At 35.3% G+C, this 18830-nt stretch overlaps 1 protein-coding gene across 1 annotated transcript in view; it reads left to right on the top strand.

Annotated features, from left to right (window-relative positions):
* The window catches only part of LOC145673393 (uncharacterized), a 475904-nt gene that overhangs the window by 164388 nt on the left and 292686 nt on the right, over window positions 1–18830 (top strand). Inside the window, exon 9 of the mRNA XM_081743051.1 lies at window positions 2329–2515. Coding sequence (XP_081599177.1) covers window positions 2329–2515 — 187 coding nt within the window. The remainder of the gene's footprint in view (window positions 1–2328; window positions 2516–18830) is intronic.

Genomic DNA, 18830 nt, shown 5'->3' with positions numbered 1-18830 from the left:
AACCAGTATGTTGCTGCTAAACTTTGGTACTACGCGCGCACCTTTCCCCTCCCTTCGGTTTACGCTCGCCAAATTAAATCTGTATTTATGTGGTTTCTTTGGCGGGGCTACTTCTTTGCCTCTGCCACAACACTATCTTGATAGCAGCGAAAGGGACCTTGGACTCCTAAACATTCGTCTTAAAAGTCAAGTATTATACATGATAGATGTGTATCAAGACGTTGAGCCTCACATGGACTATACGCGGGTGTGGATCAATATTTCTGGCCCGAATACTCTCAACCAAGGAATATGCCTTTCTGCAGATTTGGCAACTTATGTCTTACATATGCCACCAATCTTGTTCAAGGATGGACATATTGTGGCGAGCTTGCTACCCCTACTACACATAGTCCCCAAACCTTATACCGGCAATTGTGGAGAGCGTCACTTGTAGATGTGAGAGTCCGGGTACAGGAAATGTTCCCCAATAAACAGTGGCGCCAAATCTGGCAAAATCTACGAACCAATGTCCTCCCTTTGCACACACAAGCAGTATGGACGACCATAGTTCATCAACTGCCTGCCACACAAGAAAGACTTGTGAACATTGGACGTTCCACAACCCTCACCTGCAAATATTGTAGCCACTCCGAAACACTACAACATCGCTATACGTCACGTTCAGGTGCCGATATTATTTGGAACCTCCTCCTTTGTATGTTGAGCTTGATCTGCCGTACACCTGTTCCTTTATTTACCGTAGATCTCATATTCTTTCCTGCATTTCAGTATTACCCAAAAACGAAACATAATACGGTCCTCTGGTTAGTTGGTACCACATGGTTATATGTTCATCGTTCCATGCCATGGAATGATTAATGTTTATATTTTGACTTTTTACAACGGGAACGCCGCAAATATTTTTCAGTCGATCTAGAAAGATAGTCTTTTAGTGGCTTTTTGCAAGCGGCTCTGTCCCACCTGTTGGGAAGGACCGGTAGGCAATGATTTGTGCTTGTGAATATTTTCCTTGTTGTGATGCATAACCATCATCATCGTATAGACGAGTAGGTTCGCTCAGAACCACACCTTCGAAAATCTTCCCAGTGGTCGGTCCTAGATTACATCTATATTGTATTCACGTAATTTTTCTATGTAATATTAGTGACACTATAATAAAAAATAAAGTGGTTAGAGTTGTAGTATTTCTAATCTGGTGGCCCGGGTTCGATTCTCGGCTTCGCCATTTAACCTTTTTAAAAGTCTCATTTACAAGGCTGAGCTCCAGTTCGATGCTGCTAAATAAAAGATAATCTCCAGTGGAGAAATTCAGTGGTAATGTAATCTTGAAAATAAAGGAAAGAAAATGAATGGAGAAAAGGAGTTACAGAATTAATTCTTTGGATGGTTCTATATTTGATATTAACCGTTAATTTTGTGCATTTTAAAGTTGTTTATTGACGCTATATTCTCCCCTTTTCTCTTTGTGTCTAAATGTGTAAAATTTCACATATATTATATAAATCATGAACCCTCAGTCATATTTGTAACCTAGCTGAAATACGTTAATAAGGAATAAGTACTCCAACTCGTTTGAGTGTTATCGAATTTTGCTTTTTTATTATTTACAAATAAATTTCCAATAGCTGGTATATTCAAAAATTATTTAACGAATAATGAAATGGACAATTTTTTCTTTCGAAGTAGTATTACGTATGAATCAGTAGCTCCAAACCTAAGGGTTGACGCCCTGTTAGACCCCCAAGATTTTCATTGGGGGTTGGATTCTTCCCCCCAAACGATCCATCCATACTTTTAATAATTTGCAGGTAGGACTAGCGCGAAACTCGACGCAAAGTTTTGGGTTAGTTAAAAAAATAAACTACCATATATACCGCATAATCTATCCGTATATTATTTGATACTTGGATATGTATAGTTATATGACCTAAGTAAACTTGTTTGTATAATCCTCATTTGAGTTAATTATAAGATTAACGAATTTACCCGACTGTTAACTTCTCATCAGCGCCTCTGGTATCCGTATATTTTTTCAAGTGTCTGTGTATAGTTTTACATGTGCATCATAGAAACAAGCAGTACTGTGAGTTTAAGTATCCAAATACTCCCTTTTGTAATTTCGTCGGCTAGCATTTCGCTCCACTTTTGCACAAAATACTCTTTACGATTTGTGCTTTTAACAGATGAGGGAAGTTCACGCTGCTGTGCTAGCTACTACCAGGCGTAATTAATCTTGGAGCAGGCGTTACTTGGGTTGCCTATCTCACGGACTTTTTACACCAAGAATTTCTGTGGCCCACTGTAAACTTAACATTCATTTTTCAGAAACTTGTGTGGAGAAATGATGCATTTAATAACGTAAGGATACAATTAACAGAGAATGGTATTAAAATTAATTCGACCAAGGGATTTGCAAAATTAAGTGGTGGAAATATTGACTTCAATAACATTGCATCAAGTTATGTGTCCTATGCATTTATTAACACTGATGCCCTGCTGTTGGTGGAGAATGGTAAGGAATAACTATTTTGATTTATTTTATCTTGCGTTAGAATATGAACCAGTATTTTATGTGCGTATACTCTAATTTACTATAAATATGTGAAATTTAGTGAATGCATAACAAATAACTTTGTCTAAAATAACTAAGTAATTACTACAATGCTTTCAATATGTCCTTGGCTAGAAATTCATAGTTGTTATAGTTTACCTGTTGCAAAACCTAAATTCTACGGAAGAGACAAACCCGAAAAATTTGTATGAAAAACTAAGTAACACACTTTTGCTTTCGTTCAGTAGAGTTGTTTTTGAGTTTAACATCCTGTTTAGTAACGGGGCTATATGAGACATGGACCTACTGATTAACGTGGAATTCGAACCACATGTGCTCCCACCGGAAATCGAACCCAAGTCTCACACGTCAAAGGCGTGTATGCTAACCGCTTAGTTACGTAGATCTTGTTTCATTTAGTTATTTTTCTAGTCTTAAATAAATTTCTGACGTAAAATGGGATGAATTAACTACCATTTTTGGATTCGTGAAAAGGATGTGGCTACGTCTTTCAGAAAATTTGAATTCGCAAGGATTTATGCAAAAATGTTTCGAAGAGGCATCGATTTGACAACATTGGTTTCATAAAAATAGAAAAATTAATCTTTTTCCAGATAAAAGTGATATACAATCACATCCCTTAATAACTTTACAGAGCATTGAACACTCATGAGAAGTAGTTAGCAATTTATTTCTGATAATTAAGATAACCTATTACCTTGGGTACAATCTTGAAGTCGAATGTAGACGATACAAACGCAACAGTTATTAGTTTCTGAAACACTGTCACACCCAAGATAGTAACCGCCAGCTTAAAATTTCAGGTTTTGTACCATCGTAGCTAAAAAAGCGTTCCAAACGTTCATACAGAGTATGAGATCCTAATGGGAGGGGGAACTGCACAATTATTTGTTTGACTAGATTTAACGTTTAAGTCGATGTTATTATGCCTCAGATTTGTAGCATAACTAAAATAGTATTTCTGAAAATTTTAAGTTATTGGTTTTTGCCTTATTGTGTGATACATTGAATACTTTTTGTCAGAACATTCATTTCCAGTGATAATGTTAAGGAAAACTGGTCATGTAGGATATATCAGTTTCAATAAATAGTGCAATAATGCAATAATTATGTAGGGACTTTCTTTACTAGAAAAATAATATTGGGAAAAGGAACTCTAGAAATTTAAACATTTCAAATGCCAGTGCAAAAGGGATCCTGAAGCATATTGTTGTTTCCCAATACCCTCATTAGTATCGAAAACAAGTCATGTGAATCAGACACTTCCCAGTAGTTGATCTATGACGTAAGCATGCTTTTACGGTCACAAGGAGGACAAGGAGAGTAGCCTGCGCAAACTAGGTTAAGTGAGTTATTGGTAGAATAGAATAAACCAGTTTGTGGCAGTATTAGATTATTCATGACTCCTCAAGCAGTGAATTTACAAAATTATGTACGACTCCTTGGTTGTCAGTCACAACTAGTTACTACAATGTTGCTGTTTTAATCTTGCTCACACAAAGCTGATGTCGAAGATCATTTAGTTGGATGATTTACTCAAGAGCATTTACCTCTACACGTAGCCCTCGGATCTTCTTAGCCTTTACGAAGACATTTACTTCAATTACAAATAGGTCTATGTTCGTTTTAAGATTATGCCTACTCAATGGATTTAAATTCAATTGAGAATGAGAAAGTTAACGTATCTCAACGACCTCTAGTGTCTACAAAACATGTATGTTTCCTTCAGAAAACATCAGTTTAAGTAATATGTATAAATTTGTAGAGGCTTTCACATTATTCAAAATGCTTGGAGTTAATGTACACCGAAAACGAACTCTCCACCCTATAAATAAAATGTTCCGTGAAAGGTTTGTAAACACACTTAAATTTTGAAAGAAAACGTTAAAAAAAGTACTAGTAAACGAAGATAAGAGCAATGTAGAGTAGTCGCTAAAATTAATTCTCTTTAACGAGGGCGATTACGAAACGTCACCTACTAATTGAAATCTTGATTATGTTCCAATAAAGTAAATTTCAATAAACTTTCTTGTTATTGTTAATTATCCCATATCGGACTCCCGAAGAATCTAAACAACTTACTGACCGTGCCAATAGCGACTACTCTCAGTCATGACTCCGTTTTCTTTCATTCAGACATAGAAAAGAAAGAGAAGAAAGTAGAAGGGTAAAAGGAGGTAGGAAAAAGAAGAAAGAAAAGAAATAGGGTATTTTAATAAGAAACAGATTACTGGATAATTCCGGAAATATAGTAAAAGGTCGGGAAAGTCGTTGAAAGATGAATCATTCTAAATGTTATTAACGACTAATCAATTTTGGAATGCTTCGGAATAGACACATGTTCCCTCATACCACCCAGACCTAGCTCCAGGCACCACGATCGTGGGGTTGCCCAGACCTAGACCTGGAGATGAAAAAGTGAAATCATTCTTTGTACTGTTATTCCAACAGGTGATTGATAACCATCCAGCATCCGAACTCTGTTCTCTAGGATCGACCACACATATGAATTAGCCAAGAGAAAAAAAAAATCAAACTTATAAACTCAATATAAATTTATGTATCGTATCAATAAGAATTTCAACTTCCTGGAAGAAAGATGTCGTATTTAGGCTCATCCTGCTATTTCCGTTTCACTCCTAGAGCCGATTTAAACCATTAGTAGCGGTCCTTCATGACCTAGGTTATTTACCTTAACACATCTATTAAAACATGACACATATATTACAGATGTTAATATGACAAATGATATCACTAAAATTACTTAAATTAAATCTATCATGCATTCACACGCTCACTCACTCAGGACAGTGTATATATGTTTAAAGGAAAATCAACTAGCTACAAGGGTACAAATAGTTTATTACATTCATAGTGAAAAGAAAAGACAAAACAAATAATTATGAAGAAAATATTAAAAGCACAAATTCTTGGATATATATTAATAGAGTACATAGTGTTATATTTTAGTAAAATTTTATATATTCAATCATATTGACAAATGGAAAGAAAAAAAATAATTACATGTATCATATCTTAGGCATGCTAAAGCAAAATTATGATTTGCGACATACGCAAAGAAGACACTTATTTCACTTTTAAAAAAATTTGGACAAAGAGGAAAGAAAAGAAAAAAAAACTTTTTAGGTGTATTAGAACTTATATGAGTCTCTACCTCACATTGAGCAATAAAATATTAATAATTTTGAGCGTTCAAATCACAAATCACGCACTAGTCGTAGTGTCCAAAACATTTCGCTCCATTTAACTTAGTTTGTATATATATATATATATATATATATATATATATATATATATATATATATATATATATATATATATATATATATATATAACTAGTGGTTTACAAAAACCATTCATCGACTATATTTGGTTTGTAGCTCTTAACAGTTTATATCTGCAATCGCACACTGCTACGTTTAGACCCCTCTAGGGATTTCGAGAAAATCACTTACACCAGAGGATGTTTCTCCTCTTAGACGGTCTATTTCCAAACTTATTAATTGAATAATTTCAAGTTATTTATTCAACACTGGGACACGTCATGAGACCTTTCCTTTAGATCACTTTTGTATATATGTATACACGATTCGGATTTAAAAAAAACGATCTTCCACAGGTGTACGGAGTATGATGGTTCAAATTAAGGATAGAAAAAAAAAACTGGTCAAGTCATAGGATACATATGCAGGTGAGAAGGATTCAAGGTGCACTTTCCACAATGATTTTAGGTTAGTTGTTCAGGGATAATATTCGTTATGATGTGGGTTACGTTTAGACCTGCCGTTACTTTTCAATACATGCCATTACATAATTACAGAGGTTATCATTTACATTGATTCAGAAGAAAAGGATAATTACTTGAGTGCACGGCGGTATTCTTGACAAAATCTACATTCTTAAATTCGTCGGAAAACTCACTGGTAAACTATAGCAACCAATACACGTTTAGGGGGACAGACACGAGCGCTCTTACATACATTCATATAATACATTTAATATCATACTTTTACTTTAAAATCATATTCACAGACTAATTACATATACATTTCGACGTATTCATTTCTCTCTCTATATATATATATATATTTATAATAAATGCGCACACATTTAAATTAATCACCCCAACAATAAATTTTTGGAAAAGGTTGCAACATTGTCCAAGAAAACAAATGACTTCCAACATTACATTTGAAAAAATTGAATTTTTTTATCTGATACCGCGCGTCTATAAATTTTAGCTTTTATATAATCAATTCGTGCTTAAATAACGAAAAAAAAACTTTGTGAGGCAGGCACGTAACACAGAACATTCCTAAAGATATAACTAGATAAACCAAAATACAATTTCTGGGCCCAGATCAACTACAAGGTAAACGAAAACCAAAACAGAAAGGAAAGTGACCAATGGATTAAAAAAAACTTAAGGGGACGACGGTGAAAGAACGTAATTGAAGTGTCGTCAAATATGAAGTCTTTGTTCATTTCGGCGATAGGTCAAAATGTGATGGAGGACCCAATCACTATCTACTTTATCCATGAATCGTGTCTTGCAACGTCTCAGCTGGTAATTTCAGTTCAGAGTTGTACGTTAAATAAATCGTAAGCGACAAGTTCAAAATCGGGAGGGGGGAAGGTTGAAAATTTTAAAAAAAAATCTCGAAGTAAGAAGGAAGAGACAAGGGAGAGAAAGCGGCGCCAACGAAAGGAGAAAGATTAAAGTACTACTCACTACACAGAAGAGTGATCGAATTTAAATATATAACAACTCATAGCCAAAAATATTCACATATGCCGAAAGAGGGTGGTTTACTTAAATACGTAAACTAGAAGGGAGGTCCTGCTGCCAAGGATGCAAGTTCTGTGTCCATCAGATCCCAATCCCACAAGAATTTGCTTGTAAGATTGAAATCCGATCCCCGTATCCGGCCCAGACCAGCAGGATAAAAGGAGAGGGGGAAGGGACCAGGTAACTGCGTCCCCAATGTTGAAATCTCTAAGTAAGGAAAAGAAAACATTCGACCCCTCAGAAGAACTAAGAAGGTTCAAGGACAGTAAAGAAACTAGAGTAAAAGTAATAGCTAAGATATCCCTAATTAGTGATTTGCCAAAATAAAAAAAAATTAAATAAACTGAATTTTGGATCGGTGATTTCTATGGCCAAACCTCACCGATAGCTCCCCTTCGCAGAATGCGCTAAATTCTGAGGCATCGATTAATTTCCATCACTATCTAGTTTGGAAACTAAGAAAAGAAAACGAAAATATTCAAGGGGGGAGAGGTCGATGCCCGGGTACGGTATAATAAATTTCAATAATTAATTGTTTTGATTCTGTAACCCTATCAGAGCTGTCGCCTCCATGAACATTATAAGCTAGCCCGAGTAGGTGACGTGAAAAGAAAAAAAATCTCACAGAGCAGGATATTCTATTTTTAAAACCGACCAGAAAATATAATTCACTACAGCCCTGTTGTATAACTACTACTGTCTTTTCGTAATTTATTATTCAATATGTATAGTCAGCGATTATATGATGCTACCCATTCTATCAGATGGTATTACTATGGTTGATTATTACTATAACCCATTAAACTACAAAGCATTACCATAGTCCGACTATATATCGCCCTCCGGTCCGCGTGATATTATGGTGCAGGGGTCAGAACCCGAGATGTTTGTAGCTACACGTATCTATTCAATATCTATATATACATCAACACGTGACGAAGTATTCACTGGGCTACTATATATTTAACTCTATGGGTGTCCTATCTTCTATATTCATTTACTACAATATTCATATACTTCATATTCATATTCACATTAATATTCATATTATATTCATATCATCATTCTTTTCATTTATTACGACGCTATATTTTACAAACACCCTGTCTCCTCTATCTACGCTCAGCTCATATACACATTTCATCATAATACTTTAAAATCTATAATCACTACAAACATTTCCCATTCCGATCACCGCACGACAACCTCACTCGAACTCAAGACTCTTTCACCACACACACAATACCATGTAATACCTGGTAGCTTTATTAAGAAAGAAAGAAAAATCCTACATATGTTCACTGAAAATAGAATTATCTGCGATAATATTTAATGTTTACGAAATTCTGACAACAATGAAATTATTCTGCAGCCACAAAGAAAGAAATGAACATTTAATATAATTTCAAAGCGAAGAACTAGCATCATATCCCCCGACTTCTGTTAAGAAATTACGTATTGTTTATTTACTTAAATATTTCGATTTCTAGACTAAGCAGAATGTTGAAATTTTTAGGATATATTAATTTTGGGTCACTTGACCTAACTGTACATCCATATAGGTTGTGAATTATACCTTCTAGGTTTTATTTCGAAAAGAAAGGTCAATTTCACGGAAACTAAATCACTAAGAATATCGACATGCGAATGGCGGTTAGTACTGACTTTTGACACTAGGGGGTAGCGACGATATAATCAGCCCTTGAACAACTGAATGTGACCTTGTACACGGAATTATTGTACTATATTACGTTCACCTTTAAATATTGTGTATGAGTTCACTTAATGACGGAATAATAAAAAATTTATCGCATAGTAAATACTACACTGTCCATATTTAATTATCTCACACACTCTTTCATCACTTAACTACCACTACCACTGATACTACATTACAAATATACACATACTACTCAAACTACAAGACACATCATGCCAATACACACCAATCATCACTATCATTAATACTTGTTATACTAATAAATATACACAGAAAACATTCATATTTTACCATTTTAAATCGGCTCGAAAGGAAAAGGAAAGAAAGGGACAGGGCCAACTGGCCCTTGTATTCACTGAATCACATTCTTAAGAGTTTAATCAATGCCCCGAGGGGACGTATCGAAGTATTAGCTAACAATAGGACCCCTGCCCTGATGGGGCAGGAACCCGGAACAAACTACATGTTCAACTCATCCCGCTGGAAGCCGTACTCCCAATTTGGGAGTCAGATAGGAGCCCTTACCGTAAATTTACACGTGCATTGTGATTACTATACTAACTACAACAAAATTAAATAAAGCCATGTATGTTAAAAAAAATCACTCGCTACCTACATAAACAAATCTATAATGGACAGGTCTTGTAACCCTCAATTAGCAGGAAAATTGGAAGGTGAAAAATATCAGGGGAAAACACTGATCTTCAGAACCGGTTTTAGGAAAAGGAAAACGCAAATCACACTACTTCGGAATCCTGTCCGTAGTGATCGGTGGATGCAATCATGGCGTCACTATATTGCACTTACTATTTCAGCTTTTTTTAGTCCAGTTTTACTATGAAATTTAATAGTTCATGGCTCCTCAAGACTTCCAGTGATTGTACATGTTAATAAAATCCCAAATATTACCTTGTTTGCAGCTTTTCTAGCACTTTTCGACTTTTTAAGCTAGACGATCAGAATCTAGTGTCTTCAGTAACACTTCCCGGCATGGAATGGAAATAATTGCGCCCTAATATCATAGCGTGGGTTTATCATCCAATCAAAACAAAGCATTTTTGGCGGTGGGGCTTTGAAACAAATAAAATTTGGTAAAATCTGGATTAAACTAGTTTTTAGAGGGACCTAGGTATCTAAAGAGAGGTGAAGGGTGGTCCTGAAAATTCTGTCGAATTTTAGATTGGTTATTTAATCTGAAGAGTTCCGTCCAATAGTGGATCTATGTTTTCAGATAGCACTGACACCGTAAGAATTGTAATAATCCATTTACACATCCATATACAAGACTTATAACAAATTTAAAATATAAATAAAGGTATTGACTCCCAAAACTATAATTCCTAATAAATTTTTTTACAGTTTTCCATGTTAACTTGAAATAGAATAACAAACAAAATTACGAATTATATGAACAGCCAGAAATTTTTTGTTAAACGTCAAGTACAGTCGGTGCAAAAAATTTTGGGCACCCTCCTATTAAAAACATAATCTCATTAGACTGTAATGGCATATTACAATTTTTATGAAATATAATGTATATTATTTTCTTGATCAGATACTTCTTTGTATAGTTTGGGTTTGACATTTGTGAAATAAAGACAAAGGTTGGGCTGATTGCTTCTACCATGCAAGACCTACTACTACTATTACTACTACTACTTCTAATAATAATTATAATAATATTTATTATTATTATTATTTCCATGAAACAATTGAACAACATAAGAGTATTTCCTTTTGTGAAAGGTCATAAAGGTCCTTGGTCGTGCAAATTTATACGATCTAAAACCAGTAATTTCTAATTGGATGCTCTGTAATGTCAGAGTTCGGAGCTCCTATTACCAGTAGACGACTTAAAAGGAGAAGAAAGAAAATAAACACCAAACCTATTATTTGTAGTAGAAGTGGTGAGCATGAAACAAGGCAAATACGATGGTTTTATAGATACACTTCTATACTTGAAAATTTATGATTAATTACACTGCTTCTGCCTCTTTTTATTCGATAATTCATAATTAATGACACAGTGTATCTGCCTATTTTATTATATTTATGTGTATTCTCCTGTCGTTTGCTCACAACTTCAAGTTGATTTTTTTATAGACAGGCTACTAGTAGATTCATACTAACAATACACTGCGTCTACCGCTTTTACTTGACTCCATCTATTTTGTACTCTACTGTAGTTTGCTCACAAGGTCTTGTCGATGGTTTTATAGATATAGATGCAATGGGTTAAAGATTAATCATACGCGCTTCTGTGTATTTCATTCCAGTCCCCCTATTTCACACCTTCCTGCCATTCGCTCGAAAGTCGAAATCGATGATTTTATAGATACACGACTCATTGATTCAAGATTAAGCATACACGCTTCTTCCTATTATATTCCACTCAAGCTATATCATACGATCTTGTCGTTTGCACAAAGGGTGGAGTAGATGGTTCTAAAGATATACTAATCGTAGATTCATGATTAATCATACACTGCTCCTGTCTGCTTTATTCCACTTCAGCTATTTCATATCCTCCTGTCTTTGCTCATTTGGCAAAATCGATAATTTTATAGATATACTACTAGTGGTTCTTGTTAATTATGCACTGTCTCTGCCTTAATCCACTGCTCTTATTTCCTTGCCTCCTCTCATTTGTTCACTAAGCGAAATCAATGGTTTCAAAGATAAACTATTTCTAGATCCATAATTAATTATCAGCTTCTTTTATTTCACCTCTCCATTTGGTACCCTCCCCTCATTTGCTTTACAGCTAAACTATTTAAGATTCAAGGTTAACTACATACTCTTCTGCCTGTTCTATTCAACTTCACCTTTGTTTTAGTGTTCCGTTCTTCGGTTTTAAGCCAAAGTTCATGGATTTAAAGATAAACTGCATTTATTTTCTGTAAGTTGATAAATTTTCAATGAAAACCGTGCTAGACAATACAAACAGGTTCTAATGTAGTAGATTTCAACCTACAATTTAATGTAAAATTTAAAGTATATAAGTAAGTTTCTTGACATTGTATTACATTATTGTGTTTTGGATTTATGTGGGTTAGTTAATATATATAATAGTAAAAATGTTACAGATATATAGCAATTATATCTCAAAGAAAATAAGAATTTGCAGATACTATACTGTCCAAAGAAAACTAACATAACAGCAATTATGTTAACATAAGAGCTTGAATAATTCTTAAACATTAATTACTATCTGCAATTTTCTTGCTCGATATAAATTAAATTTTAATCTTCAATTTACACCAAAATTTTGTTTCCATGTTGAAACATTTGTGAATTTTATTTATTATTTCATGTTCAAATTTAATGTTTCACTCATTTGCACTAAATAATAATATAGTAATAAGAAAATAGAAATTCTTCAGAAGAATTATGAGGTTCTTTTATATGAAAAAAAAATCCCTAATTCTTTACCGGTGGGTAACGTAACCAAAATAACTGAAACGTTTCTCCGTTGAACGTTGATACTGATCCGTTGAATAAGGAATGATTTATCTCCCGATGTAAGTATTATACAATTACTTATTTCATTGATAAAATTAGCTCCTTCTTGACCCCATGTATCACTTGACTGGATGGGAATTGGAACAATCCAACATTTATCAGGGAAATTAATATACTTATCCTTTCTGTCAGTCTCCTTACAAGCAGCTAAGAGACCTGCACCTGATGATGGATGTGGAAGATTGAAGGTAGAATACGTGTCTGTGTAAGTGAAGTCACAACTAGAGCTTTCCCTTTTTTCCAAAATACTAAAGTTATTCCGTTTGGTTTTTACCCGTCTGAACAACTACATCTGTTCTCCTCTCGTATTGATGGGACACCTGCATATGTGAGAGATGACAAATGATATCTTCACACGTACGTGCCGTGATTGTCAACCTGTGCAGCTCTTGCATTATAAGTCACGCAAACCTCTTCTATCGACGGGAGCATTACAAGCACGACAATTGTGACGTTGGCAAATACCTGCTCCTAACCGCAGAGCTGCACGAAAGATTTCTGTGCTTAGATGTAGACCAACAGATGATGACGGTAGAGCTTGAAGCCATGTACCATTTTCCGGGGACGAAACAGGGAGGAATCTGGCCATGTCTTCGATCTTATGAGTTGAAAGTAATAATGAGAAAAGGTGTTTTACTATGGGTTCATTCCAGGCTGATTGAAGATTTCTTTTCTCGTTAGCTGGAAAAGCAGGCCCCAAAAAATTAGACAAATTGACGATGCAATCTTGCACATCCAAATCAGTGTCCAATTCGAATTCTTCCTGTAGGAGGGTCCCAGTTGATTGACTTGAGCCACAGATAGAAGCAAGAAATGACGGCCCGATCGATTCCTAGATCTCCATTTCTGACTGGTAATGATGCTTGTAACCATGATTGACTGCTTAGGATGTAGTTAAGGATAGACTCCAATCATGTTTTTATAGTATCGTCAAATTTGTCCAGCAAACACACTTCAGAAAAGGATGGAGAACATTGTATAAAATACTGTCATCTTGGTATTGAAAATGATGCTCGCAATACATGAAATGCTTAATGGGCGGAATTGTTTGATAAGCGTGACAAGAAGAACTCTAATTGGGAAATCTTCTCTAACAATATATTTTTCTCTGCCTTCTGATGATAGAGCTGCTTCGAGAAGTTCAGCATTGGTTGATTTCAGTAGTTGTATACTGGATGAGAATTCATTAAATTTATTAAAAAAATCCTGAATTTTCTCTGCTTTAGTGCTTAGAAAACTAACTTCGTACTTTGAGTGGTTGAGTTGTAAACGATGAATGTTGCCTGTGTGCAAATATTGTGTAAATATGTAGCCTTAGTACTTCTGGCTATGATCTAATCGCCGATATACCACACATTCAACTCTGTGCTAATATTATTAACGATTGGTTGGAGGATCAGACCAAACAGTGCTGGACCTAGGGGGTCACCCGGCTCAAACCCTCGTTGAGATAAGATGTTATTGTGTCCTACAGAAAGTTTGTTAGGTTCAGAATGGCACTGAAAATCATAGGTGATAGAAAATCGGAAAATTATTTTTAACTTTTACTGAAACAAGTACGGCAACAACGACAACTATACTACTGTGGTACAATCATGCACTACCTCAGTTTAATTTATTCCACTCTAGCTATTTCGTACCTCATGTAATTTATTTACAAGGCGAAGTCAATGGTTTTATAAATATAGATGCAATAGATTCAAGAATAATCATATACACCTCTCTCCATTTTATTCCACTCCACCTATTTCATACCCTCCATTCACGCCTTCAAAATACATGCATGCTAGTGTGTAACAGTAAAAGTATGTTTTGCTCCTTCACTATGTGCCACATGATAAACAATCTTATCTCTCTATCACGGTGTTCACTGTGAAGTTAAAGTATTTGTAGTTCAGAGATCACACAGAACACGTCTCTATTAATCAGTTTCTTTTAATTGACAAATATTAAAACATACAAACATAAAATTAATTATTTAGTTCTTTGTAGGCGAACACTTTAACAGTTATCGAGTAATGGTAATTAAGTATTCATAAACGTAACAAATTCGGGCAAAATTCCACAATAACTTCTGAATTAAAAAACAAAGCAACTTTCTTAAAATTGAGTATGTAGATATTATTTAGATGTATTGTTGAAGGAAATAGCATTTCACTTAGTTTTTAATGTTAACTCTGAATATCAAAATACGCTTGTTTGCTTGTAAATAAAACAAAAATGTAAAATTAAGGGAATTATAAATGAGAAATGCATATGGAACCACCTACGACATTTTTCAACTTACGTGGATAGTATCCATCAATACTTATCGAATTACTGAACAATGGCGAAATATTATATGTAACTAACATTTGAACTAACTAGTTCTATGGAGTATGAAACCCTAAGGCTGAATGCTGTGCTCACAAAAGCTCTCAATTGACATCTGTTTATAGCCAACTAGATCCAGTTTCTTCTTTATATTCCTGTTTTTGCTAGATCCATGTTAATATTGTCCTTATCTGCGCTTAGGTTTCCCTAATGGACATTTTTCGATATGATTTCATGTCAAAACTTTGAAAGCTCTCCTACTTTCTTTCATTCTGACTATATGACCTGCTCACCTGAGCCTTCTAGATTTGACGTTACAATGTTTGATAAACAGTATAAATTATACAGTTCTTTCTTATGAAGTTTCCGTCATTCCCCATTCCTGTACCACTTGGGTACGAATCTTCACCTCAGGATTTTATTCTCAATACTTTCAGTCTACATTATTTGGTCAGAGTAAGCAACCATATTTTGCAACCATAGAGCAAATCAGGCATGATTATCTTTTTATATATTTAGAGCATCAAATTTTTCGACCGAATTCGCGAGGACAAAAGACTTTGAAATTAATAGAAACATTAATTTACTAGTTTCAGTCGACATTTAATTTATTCGTGGATATTTTATTAATCTCTTTATATTGATTCTATAGATATCTGAAACTGTGCACTTTGTTGATGTACTATTTAATATTTTGACTCATCCATAATTTGCAGTATTACGATCTTGGCGAAATGCAATATACGTACATAGGCTGAGCATGTTATTAATTTTCTCTGCATTTACTTCTAAACCTACGTCCCTGCAAACGTTAGTAAGGCCTCTTTATTACTTTCCATTGTTGTCCTATTATCCCCTATCAAATTTACATCACATTCACTTCGTAAGATTTTCTAAATCAATAAATAATTAATGTACCGTTTCTTTCCCATTTAACTTCCTGAACTCATAGTAGGTCCATTATGTAGTTCTTTAAACCATTCGTTATATATTTTAAAGCGCACACCCTATTAATAATCTGTTTCAAACATTATGTCCATTTCACTTTGCTGAAGTCATATCAAATAAACAGTCTTTGTCCGAGACTTCTGTGAATGTTTCTGAACAAGCACCGTTTTTACACGACGAATTCTTAGCCTCAGTCCAAAGCCCCAACTTAGAGTATCATTATTTCTCGTCTATGTGCGACTACTTATTCATTATATTCGCAGTTGATCTCTATATCTAGCTTCCATCTCGCAATCTGAGGAGACACTATGTTGTGGTGACAACATACTATATTACAAGGTTATTGACAGTTTGAGGAAACGATTGGGATTTCTTAGTAATATCCCCTAAAATTGGAAACTTTTGATCAATAATTCCTGAATTCTGAATGTGCTTATATATTATACAATTAACTACCAAATAAGCTATTTTTATAGCACAAACGGTAACGCTGCAATAGAACTCTATAACATTTACGCGAAAGCATTGGAGAAAAAGGACAAGAGTACACATGACATACATTTTCTTGAAAAGCAGGCGGAAATCATATCGAAGACAGCAGTAGCTCATCAACCTAGAATTGTGACCTTAATTAGTCAGAAACTCTGCAGTTGTCCTACGTACCGCTGATACAAACAATGAATGCTTCCCAAATTTTTGAAGAGAATTATTTTATATCCACTTGCTCGTTACCCATTTTATTATTTACATCCATAAGCCAAAGCTACCGATAGTAAAAATGAATCGCATTTATTACATGAAGACCGGAGAGGAGCATTTTATTCAGAATATTGTATACTTCGACCACATTTTATTTTGTTTTATGTAGTAAATTACAAGGACAACGAAATTATCGTTATTAGTGTGTGTGTCACTGCTATCAGTTTTGCATCATCCTTAAGAGAACACAAGCAGTTGTGATAGTACCTTTACTAAAGAGCAGTTTTACATGTGAATCACGTAAATTATAGACAGTACATTTCAGAATAATAAAAATATTACATTATTACTGAAAATATACAACAATTTTTTGCGCACTTTAAACATTTATTTCCTTCATACAGTTAGGCCATGGTCCTCGTCTTCATATCCAGGTCCAAATAACTAAATATATTAGAAATATTCTTTTTTCAATCTTAACTGTATTTTAATGAAGATTGTATATCTTAACAGTCCCAATTTTCATACGTTCAAACATAGTTGGAGAATATTTTAAAATTCAGAAGCAGTTCTGCTTCTGTTAATTCACAGTAGCATTTATTCCTCACATCAGTATTGAACCATCGAAACTGAGATATAATCGAGATGATATTGATGTTGAAGGCTATTATACTAAATCAAATAATTCATAATCATACTATTTTGATACCGACTAGATAGGAGGTAAAAGCAGAATGTGTGGTATTTTATCTCTGAATACCAAGTTAGATCGCTGGATTCTGCTGGTAAAAGTGTATCATGATTCAGTTTCTCTATTTTAAAAATCGTACTAACAAACTCGAAAAAAATATTTTTAAAGTGCCTAAAAGTATGAATTACTTCACGGGGGTCCTTTAACTCGAAGTGGCAACATAGTTGTGAAATGGAATGTAGTGAATTACTTACCTCAAGAAGCTTACAGTCCTTTGCTGTAGTCTTCGCCAGCCAGTTGAACCATTCAGCAGATGTCTGGTAACCGTTGAATATCTTTTAAAGCCCTACATTGTGACATGGTGTTGATAGTGCGCCTTAAGGCACGAATAATGCTGGAAATGTCTCTGAAACGTTTGCCTCTGAGAGGCTCTCTCATTTTTGGGAAAAGATAAAAAACGCAGGGGTTCATATCTGGGAGTGTAGCGGGTGCTCCAGTACCTCCCAACTCCATCGTAGTAACAGAGTCTACCGGATGGGCTGTATGGCATCTGGCACTGTCGTGCAGGAGAATTGGTAACGAACTCAGGAGGTATGAACGTTTGCGCCGTAATGCTTGTCACAAATGGTCACGGAGGTATGAACCATATTATGCAGTATTGACGGTAATGTGCTAGAGAACGTGATGTGACAGGATAATGCCATCGTGGTCGTATGACAATATCATCATCATCTTCACATTTGCTGGCTCTTGCCTAAGCTTTTTCGGTCGTCGAGAATCTGAGTGGCGCCATCCACTCGACTGAGGTTTCAATTCAGGCTTTTAGAATCTTCCCCACGTTTCATCACTTGCAATATGCGGTGCAAGAAGTCATGACCTTCCTCATTGTAACGTTGAAGGTGTAGGCTCGCACATTCTCACCGATGTCACTTTCGAACCTCGGTCAGGGCATGTGGTACCCATTTCGCTGCAAATTTCAACATGCAATGATCTTGTGTTAGCATGCAGAACACTGATCCGGAAGAAATGTTCAGCTCATGCGCCAATTCACTACACGTCCCTCGCCGATCACCGTCAAGCAGTGTCCGTAGTCTTGCAGGATAAATTTCGTCCATAGCCGTTCGCATATGTCGTCCATGGTGCATATTGTCTGTTGACTCTCGTCACGCCTGAAATGCTGCAATGCATCTCGCCACTTTCCGATACGGTAGAGCAACATCACCACAGGCCTCTACTAATCCTCTGTGAATCGTCCTCGCATTTCGCCCTCGTACTAGCTGGAATTTGATAAACACACGCTGTTCTGCACGAGTGAACATTGTGTTAGGGAGGCATTTCACACAACAATCACTTTAACAATGTCTACTCGCCACACACACATTGCGATATGGGACAGCAGAAGCGTTGTTCTGACTCGTACACATCCACGGAACACACTACGCTCGTCATTTATCTACAGCCCGCACGATTTCCAATCGTAGCTGTGTTACCAGTTCGAGTGAAATAACCTTCATATTTAATTATATAAGCGAACGAAATCGTTTCCACGAAT

This window comes from Thermobia domestica, chromosome 16 (genome assembly GCF_964235325.1).
Source record: "Thermobia domestica chromosome 16, izTheDome1.hap1.1, whole genome shotgun sequence".
Taxonomy (NCBI): domain Eukaryota; kingdom Metazoa; phylum Arthropoda; class Insecta; order Zygentoma; family Lepismatidae; genus Thermobia; species Thermobia domestica.
The sequence above is the reverse complement of the archived record's forward strand: the minus strand, read 5'-3'. Positions and strand labels throughout refer to the sequence as shown.